This window comes from Antechinus flavipes, chromosome 3, assembly GCF_016432865.1.
Source record: "Antechinus flavipes isolate AdamAnt ecotype Samford, QLD, Australia chromosome 3, AdamAnt_v2, whole genome shotgun sequence".
NCBI lineage: Eukaryota > Metazoa > Chordata > Mammalia > Dasyuromorphia > Dasyuridae > Antechinus > Antechinus flavipes.
In genome coordinates, this window is record NC_067400.1 from 199,657,015 (window position 1) to 199,680,100 (window position 23,086).

The window sequence follows — 23,086 nt, forward strand, 5'->3', positions numbered from 1 at the left end:
AGTCAAATAGTAGCTTTAACTTTCTAGGATACCTATTTGATTTTTATAGTTTTTTAGGTCTATTTGGCCTTTAGTAACATTCTGAGATAACTTAGGATAGATAAATAAGATCTTTCACAGGAGAAGAAGAAATAGAAAAGAGAGGTATCATCCAAAGTAGAAAAGCAGGAGTTCTAGGAAAATACTTGCTATGCAGATAACAAAGCTTGTTATTGGACTGAGAAGATTTTATGAAAGAAATCCTTTTGGACAAAACTGAAGGGTTGAGGTAACCATTTAGACAAGACTGAAGATCTCTTATCCAAGGATAACAAATAGTGATTACAACAGTGGATAAAACTTTCCTCTTTACATAGCTTGTTTAATTTTAATTTTCCTTACTTTCCTATATGAGGCCATCAGGTGGTCAGAAAATTTTCTACACTGTTGGTCCATCAAAATGTTGTGAAATGACTGTGATTCCAATTTTCCCCTGTATTAACACTTGGCAAGAAAAGACTTATTCCCATATGTTTATTTTGGAGTGTGGTAGGGTGGGAAAGAGATAAGATCAGCATCTTCAAATATTTGAAGAATCTCTGGATGAAAGATTGTAGATTAAAAAATTAGAGCTAGAAAAGATCCTATAAATCATCCAATCCAAACTTTTGGTTTTACAAATGAAGAAATTGAAGTCCAGTTAAATTAAGGGACTTTGCAAAGTCTTGCAGATAGCAGGACTAAGACTTGACATAGGTATAGGACATCTGATTAGAAATCCAGCCTCATTTGTTAGGGGTAATTTATGCTTGAGCAAAGAATTAATCTATGTGACCTTTGAGGTACTTGCTAGATTTGAAACACTCATCCTACAAAGTGAATTTTGCTGAGATTAATGATTAGATAGAAACAAAGAGGATTTAGATTTTGAATTGTCTTTTCTTCTATTGTAGGTTGCTAAAAGTAGTGAATGATATTGGCTTGAAACTGAATTTTTCAAACAAGACCATCAGTTTTACCTCGTCTTCTCTGGCTCTGACTGTGGTCAAAGCCAATGCCAGCACTTTCACCAAAACCACTTTTGCTGCCCAAGACCCTTCAGATCTTCAGGTAAACATTACCTTGATTTTTATTTAATGTGGAAACTTTTTAGCTTATCTCATTTTTTTCAGAACGATTTTTTCAATATAATTTGAACTATTATATCATATATAATGTTTGACAACAATACTTCTGTGATTATGGTATGTGAGGAGGAGGCACATTAAGTTTAGAAAGTGAAGAAACAGTCATTACCACCTAGGGCACATACAAAGTTTGTTCATTGATCTAATGGACCTTATTTGCAGAAACTTACTCAACATTTAACTCCTTAGTTTCATCACCATTTGAAACTCTTACTAAAAAAAGAAAGCTAGGAAGAAAAAGAAAGAGAAAGAGGAAGGGGGAAAGGAAGGAGGGAGAAGAACAGGGAAACAGAGAGAAAAAAGATCCCACCATTACTGTCCACAAAAATGATTTGTCCACACGTTATTTACCAGTTTCCCACAACTATCTTGTGTTCCCAGTAAATGTGAAAATATTTTTCTTTTCTTTTGTGATTGTTTTGCTTCCTATTCCATATGCAGATAGTTAAAAATATTAGGACTTTGTAATTGTTAGAAATACACTCTTGACACTGAAAATCGGATATTGAGAAAAATTTATTAAAGAACCTTAAGGAATGTCTTAATGTTTCTGGCCAGAAGTGGGCTCCAGTCTTTGGTAAGAGGGAGGCAGGGAGCAAGAAGTGGGAAAAGTTTTATACTTGTTATTTTGGTGCAGCAACTCCCTTCAGAGAACTGATTGCTATGTTCCTTCCAGGTTACAATCTTTCTGATATGGTCACTACATATTTCTCCCTCCCTCATCATGCATCCCATGTTCAAAAATGGCACAAAACCCCTCCTACGGAGTATGTTGTTCAAGATTCAATTAACCTATTAAGCAGGCACAGTAGTGATTTGACCAAGTCAGGTCATTGATCCCAACTAGTTTGGGCTAGATAGGCTATTAACTTAAGTTTGTGGTTTCAAAACCACAAGACTCTTTCAAGATTGAATCCACCTGAGCCTTTCCAGCTCCCCAATTCCTTGTTTGCTCAAGGCTTCTGAGAGATTAAAAATTAATTGTTCTGTGGAATCTTAACCTTCTTTAACCTCTCACATTCTGAAAACCTTTTGATCAATGGTACCCATTATCCTACACTACCTCAAAGCTTGCAACATTCTGTGGAAACCAAACTTTTCAGTATTTCTCACATAACTGTGGGGAACTTCTAGTGTGGGAATTCTCTCTAGTATCACAGATCACAACCAATTAGGTCATTTAGTTGAGAAATCCTTGCCATTAACGTAGGCATAGTGACATCCCCAGTAAAGTGAATCTATTTACCTATGGAAGCTCTAGAGACTAACCTCATTGATTACTTTTGGGATGTATAGTAATTAAGCTATTTAGTCAATGACATCTACCAGGTGGTCCACCAGACAAATCTTTCAGCTTCATATCTTAACTAATCATCCAACCAAGATATCTAATTACCTGTCAGGTGACCCCCGCACTCCCTGCCTTTCACCTTTCCAAACAAAGCACTCATATTTCTTGAGGGGAAAGTCTTTAAGTAAATATATATATATATTGATATACCTAGCACGTAGCACAATGGATGTCAAATAGTAAACAATGAATATTTTTTTCATTGATTCCTTCATTCAATCATTCAGTTACTTACTCAAATTTACATAGATAGGACATTTAGAGGTCAGATTTGAAATCAATTCTTCCTGAATTTAAACCTAACATACCATCTATTGTTGTATTCCCCCTATACTCCAATTTCTTTAAAGGACTTTATTGAGTATCCAAAGCAAAAGAATGACCTCCTTGAAGTCAGGGAATGTTTCTTTCTTTCTTTTTTTCTTTCTTTCTTTCTTTCTTTCCTCTTTTCTTTCTTTTTTGTGTATTTCTTTCTTTTTTTCTGTCTTTCTGTCTTTCCTTCTCAGTGGCTTGGTTCAGTCAGTCATGTCCAACTCCCACAATAAGAACCAGAAGAGAATTTAAATTGAGGTTCTCCCTGTTGCAAATATTGTGCCCTTTCCAATACACCATACACTACTTTTCAATTTAGCTAGAGAATAGCCAACTGTGGGAAAATGGAAAGGTAATTTTTTTCTAAAAGTAGCCAAAAACTAATAAAAATTTGCCTCACTCTTCATATCAGTTCTCAAGGTAGTGTCAACTCCAATAATAAATGACCAAAGAGTCAAAGAGCTCACACAGGTTAAAAGCAAAAAGCTTTTTTTTTTTTTTTTTTTTTTTTTTACTATATTGAAGGAGAGAAATTAGACACATGTGTAAGAGCCTCCTCTGGTGGGAGACCCCAGACAGTGGGGCTACACTTTGATTTAGATATTTCTGGCTAGATAAAGAATCAAATAGAGTAGTGTAGCAACAGTAGTAAGGCACACAACAGCAACAGTAAGGCAAAATTTTCTAGTGACAAAAATTCCCTTCATGGCAGGGCTTCATGTCTTAACTTTCTGGTGCTTGCTGGAGCTCAGATACCAGCAGTTTTATGATTTAGTTGAAATATAGAGTGAGCACAAAGGATTGTTTTTATGTCAAGCTCAGGGCACAGCTTGCTTCCTGAAAAACAAAATGACTCCTTAATAGTAAAAATAGAGAGGAGTGGAAAGAGAGGGATGGTGGTGGATTCTGACATTAGTTTAATAAGCTGAAGACAAACTGCTTAAATACTACCAAGCAATAATTTCAACTTCAATCCTATCATCTAATCAAGTTTTTAATTCATCCTTTTGAATATGTATTGAGTTCTGCCCCCAGGACCCCTAATTCAGACTTTCAACCTTCTTAAATTATGCCCCAAAAGCTATCATATGTCTCTGGATTTATTTTCAGGTTACTTTGGACACTAAAGCTCTTGAAAATAGTATTGGTATTATTACCCTCCCCACCCAGTTGTTGGACAATTTATCATCTAAAGAGACAGAGATGGCATCTAGAATCCAGTTCAATTTTTTTGAGACACCTACCTTATTTCAGGTGAGATTTCTATTAGTTTTCTCTGTTTCTTTTAAATATCCCTAAACTCATTGTGAATTAATGATGCCATTAAAAAAAAAGACAATATGCATATAATTTATATACATTTCTTAATTGATTTCCTTTTAAAGTTTCTCAGTAAATGAAACTTTTGGGGGGAGGAAATTGATTATTGCAGTTTATAATATGGGGGAGATAATCTCTTGTAATTAAAAGAGCTCTATTGTAAATTAGAAAAACTAGGATTTGCTTCCAGCTTTGCCTTGTCTTGGAGGTTGGTTTCCTACCCTAAAAAATGAACTAAACCAATGGTGTCAAACTCAGATAGAAACAGAGAACCCTAAATCCTAGGTAAGTTTCCCCACAAGTCACTTATTGACTTAGAAAATCACATATTAACATTATCTTTGATCTATTGTATTTTTATTTCTTTTGTTAAATATTTCCCAATTACATTTTAATTTGGTTTAGATTCATTCTGGTGTGTTGCTGCTATAGCTGGCTCAAAGATATCTGAGGACTCTTGTGTTGGGGTCCCCAGTTAGTGCAGACCTGCTGACACCAGCCGGAGTCTGAGCACTTACCCAATTATCATTGCCTCTATGACCTTCAGAGACGGACGACTTCGTCTCTGGTTATGACAGAGTAGTTCTGACACCCTTTAGGCAGTTAAAGAAGCTTTATTACTTGGTTATATCATCTTGTCTCTCCTCCTGCTTCCTCTCTCTCCTGTTTCCCTGCATCCCTGTTTCCTTATTTCCTTGCTCCCTTGCTTCCCTCTTCCTTGCTTCCTCTCTCTCCCTCTGCTGTCCTGTACTTATGCCCCTCTCATCTCCCTTGCTAACGTGCCCCAACAACAAGTATGTGTTTAGCTTGTGTATCCAGGAGCCCAATTCCTGAGACAATGGGAGCGATCTCAATTTGGTGCATGCTCTATGCCTGTCCTGCCATGTTTACAGGGTGTGTACCCTGGACCTTTAGCCAATGAGGCAGAACTCACACCCGAAGCCTCAATATCCATTCCCAAGAGGGAGCTGAGTGAGATCCAACCAGCCACAGACCACAAGGGTCAAGTTTACACAAGACTTGGCTTTGCACAGACTTGTTGCCTATGCAAATGGAGCATTGTGTGCAAGATACATGATGAAGGGTCTCAAGATTAATGCAGACTTGTTATTCTGTTCCCTAGCACTCTTGTTGCTAGGTACTCTAGCACTCTTGCAGTTCTAATATTCTATAAATCTAAAGATTTTTTTCCTTTTGATCACTTTATGACTTTTTTTTTTTTTGGTGTTTTAGGATTCCTCACTGAAGAATAGTTCTCTGATAAGCTATGTTATATCTTCAAGCGTCACTAATTTAACAATCAAGGACTTGACAGCAAATGTGACTGTCATGCTACAGAATACAAGACCTAACCAGGTAAGCCACTCATGATGGTTTTATGCTGACCATTCTTTTTAGTAGACTTAACTTGGAAAGATGAACTAGCTCTAGGGATAAAACTTCAAATCGTTCAGAGTTCTAGTTGGGACAGTATGTGAAAAATTTTCTCTCCATCATCATTTTTTCATTCAAGAAATATTTATCAAGTGTCTGAACTTTGTTCCTGGAACCACTATAGGAGCTGAGTTTTTGACTTATCTTTCTTAAAATCAGGGCTCCCCATAACTTTGTGGACTACATTTGCAAACCCATACTTATAATGCCAGCTGTTAGTTGTCATTCCTGGTATGTGTTGTCTTCTCCCCTATTTAAATATAAACTTCCTAAAGGAACTTAGCACTATGTCTGCTCGTAGTAAGTGATTAAATAATGTTGTATCTATCATCTCCCTCCTCTCCTCTCCCCTCCTATTTTCTTTCCTCCTCCTCTTCCTTCTTCTTCTTTTCATCTCTCTCTCTCTTTCTTTCTATGTCTCTCTCTCATCTCTCTCTCTCTCTCTCTCTCTCTCTCTCTCTCTCTCTCTTTCTCTCTCTCGTCTCTCTGTCTCTTTGTCTCTCTCTCTCATCTTTCTGTCTCTGTCTCTGTCTCTCTGTCTCTGTCTCTCTGTTTCTTTCTTTCTCCCTCTTTCTTTCTCCCCAACATGAAACTCAAAATTTGGAGGGTTTTAGAGGCTATAAGTCCTTTCCCTTAAGGCATTTACTATCTAGATGAGTTAATATACAATGTACACAAACTCACAAATTTAAATACAATAAGTGCCCTAACAGCAATACTGAACAAAAAACTAGGAGACTAGGAAAATGTGGAATCAGTACTAATTTGGGTGAACAGGAGAAAAAGAAAGCTTTGCCTCCATGAACAAACCTTAGATTATAACTTTTGTAATAAAGATCAGGCAAAAGAAGAATGAAAAAGTATAAATCTCATGTGTTTTCCATAAATCACTTGCTTCCCAAGTTTTCTTATATAATGTTTATAAAAACATCTTATTTCTCCCTTATAGGATAACTTAACTGTAAAATGTGCATTTTGGGACCTGAGCAAAAATGGTAGGTTTTATGTTATCCCTTCCCCTTAGCCCATATACATCCATTGGTCTCACTGATAGTACTATTCTTTCCCATGCTAACAGGCGGCAGAGGAGGTTGGTCCTCCGAGGGTTGCATAGTGAAAGACAAGAGAATGAATGAAACAGTTTGCTCTTGCAACCACCTTACAAGCTTTGGAGTTCTGCTGGTAATGTGCCAATTTAAAGGGATCCCAGATTTAAAGGCTAGTCACTATTAAATGTATTGGCACCATGTTATGACATCTATCAAATAAATGTCTTAATGAACTAATACAGGTGAATATGGACAAATGGGTAATTCTTCTGAACTAATGGAAGAGCGTGGAATATAAGTATATTTTTATTATTGCAAGTTTTTGCCTACATATGTTTGCAGAGGTTAAATATACATATAGAATGACCAGTATTTACCTTGTGTTTTAAGGTTTGCAAAGAACTTTTATTAATATTATTTTCTTTGACCTCACAATAACCTTGTGAAGTAGGTTGCACTCATATTCCTTATTTTACAGATAAAAAACCTGAGATAGACAGAAGTTAAGTGATTTGCTCATATTTACACAGTAATTGTCTGAAGTTCAATTTTTAATTCATATCTTCTTGGTTCCATTTCTATCCACTGTACTCACAAATGAGTTTCTAAAAAATAGCTAAGAATATCATTAAAATATTAAATTTAGATATAATAATCATTATGAAATATAGAATCATCTTTCATTTCATTATGAACATCTGGTATAAACAACTAGATGGTATAATGAATAGAGTGCTGGACTTAAAAATCAAAAAGATCTGAGTTCAAATTCTGACTCAGACATTTAATAGTTATGTGACTTTAAGTAAATCACTTAATTTTTCTCAGCCTCTCAGTTTCATCAGCAGTGATAAGAATAATATTACTAGCTGCCTCACAGAGTTATTCTGAAGATTAAAATTATATGAGATCTGTAGCCCTTCAAAACTTGAAAATAATATATAAATGTTATTTTTAAAGATTATATAGTAAAGATAATCTCTACTTTTTTAGGACTTGTCCAGAACACCCTTACCACCTGTCCAGATGCTGATTCTTACATTCATCACCTATATTGGCTGTGGTTTGTCGGCAATTTTTCTTTCAGTTACCCTGGTAACCTATATAGCTTTTGAGTGAGTATTCTCCAAAAACTTTTAAACTAAAAGTTTGGCCATTGTTGTTTGATCAGGATATTAATAACATTCCTAAAATGTGTTCATTACCACTCTGGTATAATGCCATACTAGGCACAATGCAAAAATAGTTTACTGAATACTTAAATGCTCCACTGAATCTGTCAGTTCATCAATTTGAATTTTTCTTCCATTGATGCACATTTCAATCCTCCCACACCAATTCATCACACTGTGACCCTTATCTATGTCTTCCTATGAGTTGTTCAATGAATGACTCTGACCAATGAATAGGAGATCTTCCTTACTTTCTCCTCCTGCAGACTTAAAATCTGAGCAATATTGTGGAGAGTTGTTAAAAATACAAAACAACTCTCCACAATTTGAACCACATGGGGGAAAAATGGAAAAATGTGAGTTGTATGATAGTACAGACAAATGAATTCAAAAGTGTCTGAGTAACCTATTTCAAAGAATATTCATTAATACAGCAATGCTAACCTAAATGGGGAGCTTTCATAAGAATGCTTTGGATAAAGGCATAGAAAGATGACTTTCTTAACCAATTTGTACATGACACAAAGCTAAAAGGGATAATTCTTATTCGATAACAGAATCAGGATGCAAAATTTTCTTGACAAGATAACATGGTAAGAAGATTCAGATGAAATTCATTAGAGACATAAGTGAATCTCTGCACTTAGATTTAAATCATTGCAAAAGTAAATAATAAGGGAAATTTTGCTAATATCAGTTTTTGTAAATAAATATACAGAAAAGTAGATAAATAAATGAATGAATATAAAATAAATAACAAAATAAAATAAATGAATGAAAATAAATGAAAAAGAACTAGGGATTTCAGTGGATTTCATCCTCCATAGAAACTAAGAGTAGGACATGGCAACAAAACAAAACAAGGAATACAAATGTTGAATTATATTAATATCTTATAAAATATTAATAAGTTTTATTATATTACTACCTTATAACATAATACTAATTGTGCATACTTTATTAATATAATATAACAATGTGATTATTACAATTATAACATAATAATATAATTACAATGTTAATAATATATTGATATCATGTTCAGAATAAGGGAGTTAATAGTCCCAATATAGTCTGATTTTTTCAGACTATATCCAGAGTACCAGTCTCTGCTCTAGCTACTGTATTTTAGTAAAGACATTAAAAATCTGGAACATATCTAAGAATTGTTTACCAGGAGGATGAAGGGACTTTAAAGTATGCCACACAAGAATGAATTGGTGAATTTAAGGATTTTTAAATTGGAAAAGACCTAGAGAACATATAATACTTTGCTTGGATTGATTTAGGGGAAAAAATGGTTAATGGATAAAAGTAATATAATAGACATTAATATAAAAGACATTAAAAAAATAGGGATTTTTATTATCTTTTCCAACTCTAAGATTCTTTAATGCAAAGAACTAGGTGGATTTAGTAGATACTTTATATGATGTATCCAGAAAATTGCATGTCAGAAACTGCACATTGCCACTTTTCTAGTTGGTTAAAGGTTTCTTGAAATAAATGTAGGATATCAGGAACTGACTGAAAAATAGAGAGGAAAGAGTTTTGTGTGCCAGGGCAGAAGGAATAGCAAATTTCATAAAACAGGTAGAATCATTAGCGGATTTTAGGAAAATGTTACATTACATTTCTTTGCTATTTCACTGATTTTTCAGTCATGTCCAACTCGTCTTGACCCCATTTGGAATTTTCTTGGCAAAGATACTGAAATGGTTTGCCCTTCCCTTCCATTTTAGAGATGACTCATTTTGCAGATCAGGAAACTGAGGCAAACAACATTAAGTGACTTGTAGAAGGTCACACAATAAATGTTTGAAGCCATATTTGAATTCAGGAAGATAAGACTTCAATAAAAGAATCTGAGACTAGGCAATTATCCATTTGACATGTAGTTGACTTTTACCATCTTTATCTTATTCATAATTCTACTTGGAAAACTTTATAGAAGTCTCCCCACTTAGAGATTTGTTAGAAAAGAGCAAAGTAGGCAATGCTGGAATATTAGAACTAGAAAGTATACCACTAATTAAATCAGTAGGTAAATTCTAAGTGAGATAACCCTCTCACTTCTCAGTGCAAACTGACTTCTCAATATTTAGAAGACTTCCCAGAACATGGAGAGGTTAAGCCCCCAGTCAAATAAGTCCATAGAGGACAGGAGTAGGACTTTGACCTAGGTTTTCCTGGCTTCAAAGCCAGTTCTCCAGTCATCATGCCAACTTCCTTTAGTTGTAATATTAACTAAATATAAATCCTGGCATTTGGTTTCTGGAAACTTACTAGGAAATTAATAAAAACTTATTTCCATTTCTATTCTTAGGTTGGAAAATCTGGATCCCAGAATGGGAATATAGACCTGCCAGTAGATCCTTGGAAAAATTTTCAGACTAATTTGTCAAAAAGCTTTTCATTACCTGGAATGATTTAATCAGAGCTATTTTTTCAAGCCCAAAAAAATTTTAGATAATGAATTAGATTCTATTGCTATGATTTAAAGGAAATGGTTTTACTGTATCTACAGCTTTTTGTTCATTTTTTGTTCTTATTTAGTTATATTCTAAAATTACTTTTTATATTTCTATATAGCAGAATCTCAGACTAGGAAGGCATCTCAGAGACTCAAGTCCAATGACTTGACCAATAAAATCTTCTGTACAATCCTTCTGACAAATGGTCATCCAACCTTCAGTTTTGGGGTAACGAGTATGGTAATCCATACTAGTTTTGAATAGCTCTAGTTATTAAGTGACTATTATGAGATTCTATCATTCTGCAGCAAGTATCATACAGCAAAATGAGAAAAACACTGGATTTATCATCAGAACACATATGTTCAATTGTCATCTATCAGATCAATCACTTATATGACTTTGGGCAAATCACAACCTTTTTCTGGTTCTCAGTTTCATCATCTGTAAAATCAGGAATTATTTGATAGAGTTTAAATAAAAGAATTTTAAATCCTATGATTCTATGATGATGGAAGTCTGTTCAGTGAAACATGGGAAACAGATGTTATGCACACACACATACACAAAAAAACCCATATCATAAATAGGCAGTCTATGCAGTGCCTAATTACATGCTTTATAAATTATATATATATACATATGTATATGTATATATATATAATATACATATATATATGTGTGTGTGTATGTATATATATATATATATATTATATATATATATATATATATATATGTATAATCATGTGTTATATGTTGTAATGTTCTTGGTTTGGCTTTCCTGGAGGTCTCTGGGGCTGCTTTCCTTTCAGTAGAGTAATCACCACAGAATAGCCAGGTGTTAAAGTCCAAATCCTTTATTGTCTCCTTCTCCTGGTGCTCAGCTAACTTGCTCAGGGCCTTCAGACAGGACTTGGTTTCAGTGGAGAAGATGCAGAAGGCCAGGCCAGCCACCAGGAGCCTGACCAAAGATGGAATTGAATCTCTTTCTCCTCCCTCCTTGAGAGCTTGAGCTCCCAGCTTATATGCTCTACACTGAGTATAAACCAATCATTATATCACTAGGAAACCATTATTTGTTGTAAGAGTAAATCAATCATACTGAACTTACAGAACTATTAAGCACCATGCTAAATGAGATAACCATTGTCTCATCAATTCCACTGAATTAGCACCTTGTAAGAATCTTTGTTTCACGTTCAAAGTTCTGGCCCATAACATCTCCTGCTTTCTTTTGTTTTAGAACATAGATGGTCATGTCCTCCTTGACTTCTCAAAGAGGTGAGAACCCCAAAAAGGAGGGGATCACACCTTCCCTGATTCCTCAAAAAAGGGGTGAAAACACCAAAAAGGAGATGATCACACCCTCCCTGATGTCTCAGGAAGGGAGATGAAAACACCAAAGGAAAATGAGGAATCAAATCAGATTAGCGGGTTTCTGAAGGGTCTAGCTTGAAACAGGTATACATAAATCCATCAGCATGGGAGGTATTACACAAGCACATAGTAACACAGGCTAATAGTGATGTAACAAACAACATGAATCAACATGAGGAATTATACATGTCCATAAGTCCTAGAAATAGTCCAAAACCAATCTATTGTCCATTACGTCATGTGTCAGAAAATCCAGTGATTTCTGCTGGTTCTGAAGTTCTGTAACAGTTTTATCAACAATTTTTCATCTCAGGGAATCTAATGATTCCTGCAGGTTTTGAAGTCTTATCAAAAAATTTTTATCTCAGGAAATCCAATGATTCCTGCTGGTTTTGAAGTTCTGTAACAGTCTCATTATCAGCCATGCTCTTTCAGTGTCAGATGTTTCTCAGATCTTCTTCTTTGTTTCAAGTTTTTTCCTCTTTTTCTGTCTCAAGGTGCTCATTGGCACCCATCTGATTCCTTCTCCATCTGTAGAGATACAAGCAAACCCTTTCTCCCAAGCAGTTAACCTATCTAGTTCCTTCTATTCACCATTTTCTCTTCACATCACCTGCCAATTACATTGGAACTGCTCTTACTGGACACTGCCCTTCTGTCAAGTTAAAAAGTCCATGTTCTCCCAAATTGTAATCCCTTTCTCCCATTTGATTACTTTTCTGCCAATTGATCATGTAATCCCTTTCTTCTATCAGATTGCTTCTCTGTGGATTGATCATATCAGGGTATTGAGCTTTTAAAGACTCTCTGGGTGTAACCTCAGCTGCCATCATGCCTCATCTGTTTTTTGTTTGAGGTCTTGGAGTTGGGCCCTGCCTCTCATTTCCCTGCATCAATTTACATTCTGAGGCCCAGTGGAAGCCTTTGTTGCATTTTGGACACAGGGCTTTGGGTTTTATTCTCTCACCCTGTTTTCTCACTCTATAGCTATGCCTACATTGAGCTTTCAGATGCCCTACTTTCCCACGCTGAAAGCATTGACAAGTCTCTCTGGAAGTCCCTTGCCAAAAGGGACCTTGTCTTCTATGGTCTGCATCACAGTCTGGGTATAAAAAGCATTTGTGCCCACTGTGGCATAGCATCTTATGATTTCCTCTAAAGGAGCATCTCTGTGTAGTCCCCATATAATTCTTCTACAAAACTTCATTAGCATTTTTTTCTAGCAAGTTGTTTGATCATTATTCCTGTAGCTGCATTTTCTCCAATCATTCATATGACAGCTGTTTGCAGATGTCCACAAAATCAGCAAAAGGTTCATTTGGACCTTGCCCTATTTTCATGAAAGCTTCCCCTCCATTTTTTCCTGGGACAAGCCCCATGCTTTTATAGCAGCAGCAGCAATTTGCTTATATGCTTCTATGGGGTAATTAATCTGTGCTGAAGTGTCTGCATATTGATCTTTATTTGCTAGTTGGTCAAAGGTGATTTGTATATTAACTCCAGTTTGCCTATTTCATTGGGTTTGTATCCTACAGAGTTCACTATACTCAGAAAGTCACAACAACAGCTTCTAAACCTGTTCTTGCTATGGATTTCCAATCACTAGGGGTTAAAATTTTATAAGCCAAATTCTCTAATACCATCTTAACATAAGATGATGTAGCCCCATAAAAAGTGCAATCCTTTTTCAGATCTTTAATGTTTTCCAGATCAAAAGGAGTGTATCTTTTCCTGGCTTGACCTGAAGAGTCAAACTTTTCAATAACAGGGTATGCATTTATCAAATCAGATATATCCTGTCCTTCATTTTAGCTTTAATTAGTGCCTTGTGTAATCTTGTCATAGGGGATGGACAAAGCTCCTGCATTGGTGGTGCTGATGGTGTCACTGCCCCTCCCTCTCCTCCTTTTCCCTACACCCATGAAGGGTTAATTGAGGGGAGTAGATCAGGGGATGGGGAATACCCTAATGGCTCCTGCTATGAAGCACCATACTCCTTAATTTCATCAGAATTGTGCTTAACTCCTTTCTTATCTAATTCTTCATCCTTTTAACCTAGTTTGTCTATATCCTCCCCCTCCTGCACTTTCTTCTTTTTCCTTATTCTAATACTTATATAATTTACTAAAGCCAATTGTATTAAGTTATATGTATAAAATATTTCTTTAGGAATTGAATCCATACCATTATCATTGTAATAGTCACTTAATTGCTCTCTCATGAATCTAATTCTTTTTCCTTAGAGAACCAAGGAGATGTGTATTGTAATGTTTCTAGAAGTAGAATGATCTGCTCCCAAGTTACAATCAAACCTTGGCTATTTATGAGTCTAACTATACTCTCTATACATTTTCCTTGAGGTGCAAAAGAAGGTTGTTTTCTAAGCATTTGTTCCATTTCAGCTCAATCATTACTTTAGCTCTTTACAAAGTTTCCTTCTTGTCTATTTTTGTACTTATCCTAATTTCTGGGTCACGGAGACTTTTTCACTGACCTCAGGATTGTAGACTTTTCCACTGAAATCAGGATCAGAGGTTTTTTCACTGAAGTCAAGATCGTGTCAGGATCATGGACTTTAATGCCCCACATTCAGAGGCCAAAATGTAATGTTCTTTTTTGGTTTTCTGGAGATTTCAGGGCCAGCCTTCCTTTCAGTAGCATAATCACCATAACAATAGCCAGGTGTTAAAGTCCAAATCCTTTATTGTCTCCTTCTCCTGGTGCTCAGCTAAGAATCCTTGTTTCAAGTTCAGAGTTCTGGCCCATAACAATATGTAATTAGATATTAAAAATATGTGTAGAATGTATGTTACATAGGAAACATTCTATATGTGTATATGAATATGTAGTTTCTATATAATTGATCAGATTACAGATCTTAATCTGATAGAAGAAAGGGATTACATGATCAATCAGCAGAAAAGTAATCAAATGGGAGAAAGAGATTACAATTTGGGAGAACATGGGCTTTTTAACTCGACAGAAGGGCAGTGTCCAGTGAAAGCAGTTCCAATGTAATTGGCAGGTGATGTGAAGAGAAAGTGGTGAATAGAAGGAACTAGCAATTAAGGTGAGCAATTTACACCAAATTTTGAAACTGAGATTCAACACCAAATGTTGGGTTATGATTCACAATATTCTTTCTCTGTGGCAAAAGGTAGGCTTATTTACAAGAGATTACATACAAAAGGAAGATATACTATAGACAGCTGAAATTGTAAATATGAATAGACTTGGGAGAGCATATAGTTAGCAAGGAAAGGGTTTTAACAATTAACAATGGAAAAAGGCAAGTTTCTCAGTGGAACTCACAATTAACCAGGAGAAAGGAAATTTGGCCACAAGGTGGAAATATATCATAGTCAATGATATAATGAATTTAGCTGGCTAAATCCATAGATTTGGAGTTCAGTACCCCAAAAGAATTATACTAAGAAGAAAAAGAAATTATGATGCATGGTAAAAAGGGGTAAGAGGAGAGACACTATGAGGAAAGCTAACCTAAAAGGAATTCAGTAAAGATGGTGTAGGCCATGCTCAGATTTATGAAGAAATGTAAGGAAGGTTGACATTATAACTTGGCTTTCTGATTGGTATAGTACAGTGGGGTTACCCAAGACCTCCACAGGGGGTGGATCTATAAGGCTGAACTGATTCCCATCAGTGTCCTTCCCTGCTTGCCTCAAGAAGTAATCTTATCAGCACTTTAGGCTTTCTCTGCCAACCTCACCTAGTGACCCAGAGCCTTATCATAATTATATACATGTGTTATTAAATATATTGTATTATGTATATATATATATGTATGTGCACATATATATATATCACATATAGTTATGATTAAATATGTCTAATGTGGTAGAGAAAACATTAGATTTAGGAGTCAGGAGATCTGAGTTTGAATTCTGGCCTGGCTCCTTTACTATGGCAAGACTCTGGATAAGACACTTTACCTCTCTGGGATGGTTTCCTCCTTTGTAAAGTGAGAGCAGGAGATTGGTCTGGACTTAAGGCTCTTGATGTGAAGTATATGCATTTTTTTAATATTTTAATATCTGTTCTTTATTATTATTGGTTTCCTTTGGATTCTTCTGTATGTTATTTTATACCTCTACAAGTATTATTCCAAGGGGTCCTTTAGGCTTTCCCAGAGTGTGAAAGAGGTCCATAACACACAAAAAAAGATTAAGAACCTCAGAGTACATTATTACTAAGGATTCATTCAGTCCTGCTCTAGTGACTGAAGAATAATAAGCTGTTCCTTCCTCTGGCTTCAGTGACTAATTTAACTGATAGACTAAACATGTCAAAGACTAAATTCCTACTTCCAGAAGAAGCTTTCTCATTGTCTCTTAGCTACCAACATTCTTTTGATTTGGAGCCATTGAGATAACCCCTTGCCTGCCTTGGAGTAGAGTAATACTGAGCTTTCAAAGAGAACTTGATACATGATTTGAGTGTTCACACCAGGATTTGCAAACAGATATCATGAAATTTTTCTCCTATTTCTGTTTCAGGAAAATCCGGAGGGACTACCCTTCCAAAATTCTTATCCAGCTGTGTGCTGCCTTGCTCTTCCTGAATCTGGTATTTCTCTTGGACTCATGGATTGCATTATATAACATCCGAGGCCTCTGTATCTCTGTGGCAATATTTCTTCATTATTTCCTATTGGTTTCATTCACTTGGATGGGCCTAGAAGCTTTCCATATGTACCTGGCTCTTGTCAAAGTGTTTAATACCTATATCCAGAAGTATATCCTCAAGTTCTGCATTGTAGGCTGGGGTACGTATGATATTCATTGCAAGATCCCCTAGAGGTGTTATAGTGGATATCTGAAGTTGGGAAGACCAAAGTTCAAATCCTTCTTTAGACATCTACTAGTTGTATGAACCTGAGCAAGTCACTAAACTTCCTTATCTGGAGATAATAGGAAAATAATATTTACAAAGTGCTTTGCAAACCTTAAAAAGCACTAAGCAGTTGCTAATCATTATATTTGATCAGTAAGGTGAAAGTAAAAAAATGGCTGTGTGCTTTGCTTATTTACACCAAACCCCTTAATTCTTAGTATATAGACTTAGTCTTCCAAAAAGCAGCCACATGCTACCTTTTTCAAGATCAGCTGCATATTATTTCAGGATTGGCTGTAAACATAACCATGTGTTTGTTATTTGAAGAATGGTGCTTTTCAAACCAGGCTCAAATGCAAATCCTGTAAGATCTGGCAGCCTTCACTTTGAATTGGGTTCTCTCAATTCCAAACCATACATAAATTCATAACTTAAAATATATATGCATATATTTATGTCTATATAATGTGTAAAGCACTTTTCAAATTGTAACTGCTAGCTATTATTACTGTTATTATTCACGGGATTGTAGGGTGAGGTCAAGGAAGACTGGCACCTCAGGTGTGAAGATTGCCAAGCCCTTTTTAGGGCATTCTTCACTCTTGGTGTCCTCCTGATTTATCCAACCCTCACCTGCGGCTTCAAGAATCTTTAGCATCTTAAGTGGTATGTCCCAGTAAACAGTTTCAGCTAAATGGGCTAAACCAGGTTGAAAGTAACCAAGGAGTCTCAGACCTTTTGATGAATTAGTAGGGTGTCTACTCCAAACATATGAAAATTTCCTCCCACAGAATGGGTGGATGAGAATAATTTATTCCATTGGCCAAGTTGAAAATGCAAAATCTTAGAATTTGGTTATTCATTGAAGGTGTCATGATCATCCATTACATCCCGAGCCATCACCAATCATCTTGACTTTTGTCTTTCCTCTGGACACAGCTGACTGTGGAAGAGAAAGGCCAATGATTTCATACAGCTCTTCCTCTCTTAAATCCAATTTATATGTGAATCAAAAGACATCACCAATACAATTTTATCATTTTTATCTATCTCAGAGACATATGATAGCAGGCAAATGATGCAACAGGAGGTATGGATACACTGGGAATTGTAGTCACAACCATGCATGCAAGCAGCCCAAATCATAAGATTGCTCACTTCCTGAAAGCACAAAATGAAGAAGAAATGGGAACAGTGTCAGATTTTATAGTATTAGACTCGAAAATCACTGCAGACAGTGACTGCAGCCATGAAATTGAAAGATGCTTGCTCTTTGGAAGGAAAGCAATGGCAAATCTGGATGGCATACTAAAAAGCAGTGACATCACCTTGCCAACATATCATCAATATGTCCATATTGTCCATATATAGTCCATATAATCAAAGCTATAGTTTTTCTAGCTGCAATATATAGCTGTGAAATTGGATTATAAAGAAAGCTGAGCTCCATAAAAATAATACTTTCCAATTGTGGTGCGGGAAAAGACTTTTGAGAGTCCTTTGAACAGCAAGGTTCAATACTTAAACAGTCAATACTAAAATTCATTCAGACTACTCATTGAGTATATTGAATATATTGAATATGACTCATTGGTCATATATTGAAGCTGAAACTTAAATACTTTGGCCACATAATGAAAAGACAGGAAACATTGGAAAAGGCCCTGATGCTGCAGAATATTAAAGGCAAAAAAAGGGTGGCAAAGGATGAGATGGAATAGACAGTCTCATGGAAACAATGCGATGAACTTGGATAGACTTCAAGAGATTGTAGAAGATAGAAGGGCCATGGGGTCATGAAGAATCAGACTTCACAATAAGTGAACAACATGAAGATAATAACACATGTTACTTATCTTCCAGAATTGCTGTTAGGGAGGTGCTTTTGGAAACCCTAAAGCACTGCATTATATGAATTATGATTAACATGATCTGAGTTTTGTCCTCCACAAGATTCCTATGAGTTGAAAAGGAAAAGAATTATCACCCCCATTTTGCAAATAATTTACAAGTAACATGAGATTTAGAAGGGTTTAAATGATTTGTCCAGTGCCTCATAGTTCACTAATTAAAACTGAAATAATCAAAGCCAGAACTAGAATTCAGATCTCTCTTTTAATAAACTGTAGATAAGATGTCCTCTTCCTGTCAAGTCTTCACCTCTGATTTAAAATATCCACCCTTCACTATTTTGGTCATTTCCAGTTAGTTGCGTTATAGTTTTTAATGTGAAAGATAACCTTTTTTTTCTTTTCAAAATTCATCTATGGGAGGCCGAAGAAGTCATTGTTATCCTCATATTTGTACTAATCTTCTTTACAAAAGCATGTAAAGCCAGATATCTCAGTCAAGGGAAAAATGTATTACCATGTTTTTTTTTTTTTCTAAAATCTGTCTCACTCAAACAATGAGATATATTTGTCAAATAAAAACCAGTCTAACCTAGTTCATTAGGAAGCTCTGGTTGGATCATTATAAATTTTCTTTTCAGTTGTGATCAACACTTGTTTGTGGTGGTCAACACTTCTCTGTTGTATATTTACTTTCTGGTGTTAATCAGTTTGCATGAACCTTGATCCCTCTTGATCCCTCAGAAATAAATCTCTGTATTTTGGCATGTTAGAACCCTGTGTAATATTTTTCTCAATCTTCCAGGTGTCCCAGCTGTAATTATAGCCATCATACTAGCTGTATCACCCGATAATTATGGACTTGGTTCCTATGGAAAATTCCCCAATGGCTCACCTGATGAATTGTAAGCATAAATCTTCCTGAAGGATTGTTGTTGTTTGTTAGGAAACTGACTTCTCAGGAAAAAAAATGCATGATGGAATCATTATGTTGGCACAGACTCCCTTCCTAATAAAAACTGGCTTTTGTGGTCAGAACTATAATACAGCAAGTTAGTTGGAAATTCCACTTGGCTATTGAAGTATAGAAAAATGAAAGGAAGAATTTTGAAGATTTTCATATAAGTCTTTAAAAAGAAAATTTACATTAAGTTAATGATAGCAGGCAAAATATAGTATTCATTACAATATTTGTATGAGGTAAATTCTTGAAGGTTGCAAATCACTTCAAATAACTCCAACCAACCATCTTCATAATTTCCTTTAATTTTCTATGAAGATGCAAATTCTACTTGAGATTTCAAAGGAAGGAATAGTGAGTAGTGATTTGTATTACTTTTCTTCTTCCATGGTTGATACATATATAAATATTTTTATGGCATAATTATGCTAGTTTATAACATATGATGCCAAGGTTTATTCTTTGTCTTATTTTTTTTTTCTTTTTCCATTTTAGTTGTTGGATCAACAGTAGTGTTGTATTTTACATTACTGTGGTAGGATACTTCTGTGTGATCTTCCTGTTAAATGTCAGCATGTTCATTGTAGTACTGGTTCAACTTTGTCGTATTAAGAAAAAGAAGCAACTTGGTGCCCAAAGGAAAACAAGCATTCAGGATCTTCGAAGTGTTGCAGGCCTGACTTTTCTACTGGGGATTACTTGGGGATTTGCCTTTTTCGCCTGGGGACCAGTTAATCTCTTATTCATGTACCTCTTTGCCATCTTTAATACTTTGCAAGGTAAGGTTTTTTCTAATTTTACAATTGACTCTATAAGCTAATATAGAGAAATAATTTTAAATTGGTTCTTGAAATAAGAAGTGCTGTGTAAAGTATTATTCAGCTGATAAAAAACATTTTAGTTAAGTTTGTCTTTGAGAAGAGTGCTTTGTGAACTTATTTATTAGGGAAAACTTGATTTCTAGATTATGAAATTATTTTTGCCTGAAATAATTCTGTGGGATTTCACCCTGAAGAGCAAAGCAGGCATATATGCTTGACAATATTGCTGACTCACTGTTTTAGCTTTTACATAATACCTTTCAATCTCTTCTCTGATTTCCTCATTTGTTAAAATGAAGCTAACAATTTGTATTGCCTCTCTAATTTCCAAAGCTTTTTAAGATCAAATGAAAAAGTCTACAGCAGGTTATGGGAGATTCATAATATGTAATGCTATTTCACAGCTGCACAGAACCAATTTATATCAGCATTGAAAATATAGACACAGGTTCTATTCAAGCATAAACTCCTGGTGAGTACCTAGTTTGTATAAGGTACTATATTAAGCAGTTCCTGTGACACTTGGACTACCAAAGGTTAAAAAGTCCGAGGGAAACCAATCTAGAAATTTTAGTAGTGCCTACCAAGGGATAATGAGAAATGATATTTCTACTATGACTACTACTTTGCTTATCCCTTGAAATGCATGAAGGATGTCAAAGGAGTAAAATAAAAATCTAAAATAATTTCAGAGCCACCCTGTTCCTGTAGTTTTGTGTCATGTGTACTTTCTAATTATATTGCTTGATAACCTAGAAGTTATTTTCATACTTAGTCCTATTTATCCTCTCTATGAATTCTACATTACATGTATGTGTGAGTAGAAAAAGAAATTAAAGTAAAATTTGAGGTTGTGGTTACTGATTGGGAAATATTTTTTAAAATAGGCAAATATGTCTAAGTGTAATGCCTGAAAAACTGAGGCAATTTAGAGATTAGAGAGTTTTTAATATTTATTTTAGAGGGAAAGATTATGCTGGGAGCATGTTGCCCCCAGGGCTGCTGTCTCAAAGCATCCAGCAACTAATGTGTGTTTCCCTTGAAGTACTTGGCTCCAAGTGACTGACCAGGGTAGAGGCAGGGGCAGAGTCCCAGCACTGAGATCAGGAAGGACTATCAATATGGTTCTGACAGGGTGGGGGATAAGGACCATAAATTCTTGATGACTTAGGAGGAGTTAGGAGCCAAGAAGTCTGAGTTCCCCCTTACCTTGAGTTTACACATTTACAATTTATAACCTTAGAATAACTAACCCTAGGTCATATTAGTTCTAATGATCGAGAAGGGGGTTGGAACATGGGGGATTAAGGCAGAACAATTCAAGGAATTGAGGCAGAACAATTCAGGGAAACTGAGTCAGGACAATAAAAGGGAACTATGGCACAACATAAGGAATATGGCTCCCTTATGTTTAATCCCAGAAAAGCAAACCAGTGGAATAATGAGACAATGAAATGGAAAGATATGGATTGTCTTTTAAAAGCTAACTCTGCATTTCAAAATTAGGCATAGCTATAACCATGCATTCCAAAAGACTCATGATTGCTTTCTTTAAGAAAGAAAATTTCAGAGTTGTAAAGGTCACTTGTTTAAAAATATATTGATCATTAGTAGCCTCATTAGTTTTATAATGATTATGCCATATTTTGGCATGGAGGCTGGCACTTTAGAAGTGTATCAAAAGTAATACTGTATCTATGTATTCACTTTGCTTGTATCTTTTCTTTTAAGTATCACTTTTTTAACTTTGACTTTGTTCCATCTACTTTCCACATCTCATTCTTCTATTACTTTTGGCTCAAAAATTGTGATTTTGTGGTTCCACTTATTTCAAAGCAACAAATCACTTTACTGTTTCCAAGAAATCCCAGCCTGAGATTAATTTAATTTTTCATTATGGCTCTTTCTCCTTATTTTGTTCAGCTTGGAAAGTATCACGCATGCCCGTGAATTACATGAAGTCTCTGTTTTAACTTACAATATTTAGAATGAGGTAAATGGAATATCTGACAAATTATTTCCATAAATCATCATCATCCAAAAATTATATCCAAATACCTACTGTTTTTATTATGATAGATTAGCTTCTAGTTTGAATGACACGTTCTTGCATTGTAACCTAATAGAAGTAATTGATCAATCAATGAGCATTTGTTAAGTATCTGCTGCATAGACTCTTGGAATACAAAGACAAAAATAAAATATAGTTTTCTGTTAATATTTTACTTGGTTTAGACAAGATAGTTTTCAGGGACAGGCACCGGAAGCTAGAAAGAATCAGGAAAATCCTTGGGTAGAAGGTGGTCCCTAAAAGGATCTTTTAAGAAAACTTGGGATTCTAAGAAGTGGAGATGAGGAAGATGTGTAGTTAGTGTATTGTGGACATTATGAGCAAGATACAAAGATAGAAGACAAAAGCATATTGGTGAGGCAAGAAGGCCAGATTGGCTGAAGTGAAGAATATATGAATAAGTAATGCATAAAAAACTGGAAAACAAATTTGAAGCAAAGTTGCAAATGGTTTGAAAGTGTCAAGTAGGACAGTTTCCTAGAGGAAATAGGCAGCTACTAAAGTTTATTAAGCAGGAGAGTGACATGTTAGAATGATACATTGGTAATATAATGGATAGGTTAGAGAAAGGAAGCAAGGTATGGCATTAAGAGGCTAATTACAATAATAGTCTAAGTGATAACAGCCTGAATTAGTGTGGGGGCTATGTGAATTGAAAAATGGGGACAGATATGAGAGCTGATTGGATATGTAGGGTGAGAAATGTTCCAGGTTGTGAACCTGGGTGATTGGAAGGAAGATGGTGCCCTCAACAAAATTACAAAAGCTCAGACAAAGGGTGAGTTTGTAGAAAAGAATAAAGTTCTATTTTGATCATGTTAAGTTTGAGATGCCTATAGACATACACTAGAAAATATCGAATAAATAGTTATAA

General features: G+C 35.3%; 1 protein-coding gene across 1 annotated transcript in view; it reads left to right on the top strand.

The window, feature by feature from the left end:
• ADGRG2 (adhesion G protein-coupled receptor G2) overlaps positions 1–23,086 on the top strand; it is a 167,519-nt gene that overhangs the window by 137,630 nt on the left and 6,803 nt on the right. Inside the window, exons 16-24 of the mRNA XM_051984400.1 lie at positions 933–1,089; positions 3,940–4,083; positions 5,383–5,505; positions 6,533–6,578; positions 6,662–6,765; positions 7,626–7,747; positions 16,173–16,441; positions 19,165–19,264; positions 19,816–20,099. Of these exons, the coding sequence (XP_051840360.1) occupies positions 933–1,089; positions 3,940–4,083; positions 5,383–5,505; positions 6,533–6,578; positions 6,662–6,765; positions 7,626–7,747; positions 16,173–16,441; positions 19,165–19,264; positions 19,816–20,099 (1,349 nt within the window). The remainder of the gene's footprint in view (positions 1–932; positions 1,090–3,939; positions 4,084–5,382; positions 5,506–6,532; positions 6,579–6,661; positions 6,766–7,625; positions 7,748–16,172; positions 16,442–19,164; positions 19,265–19,815; positions 20,100–23,086) is intronic.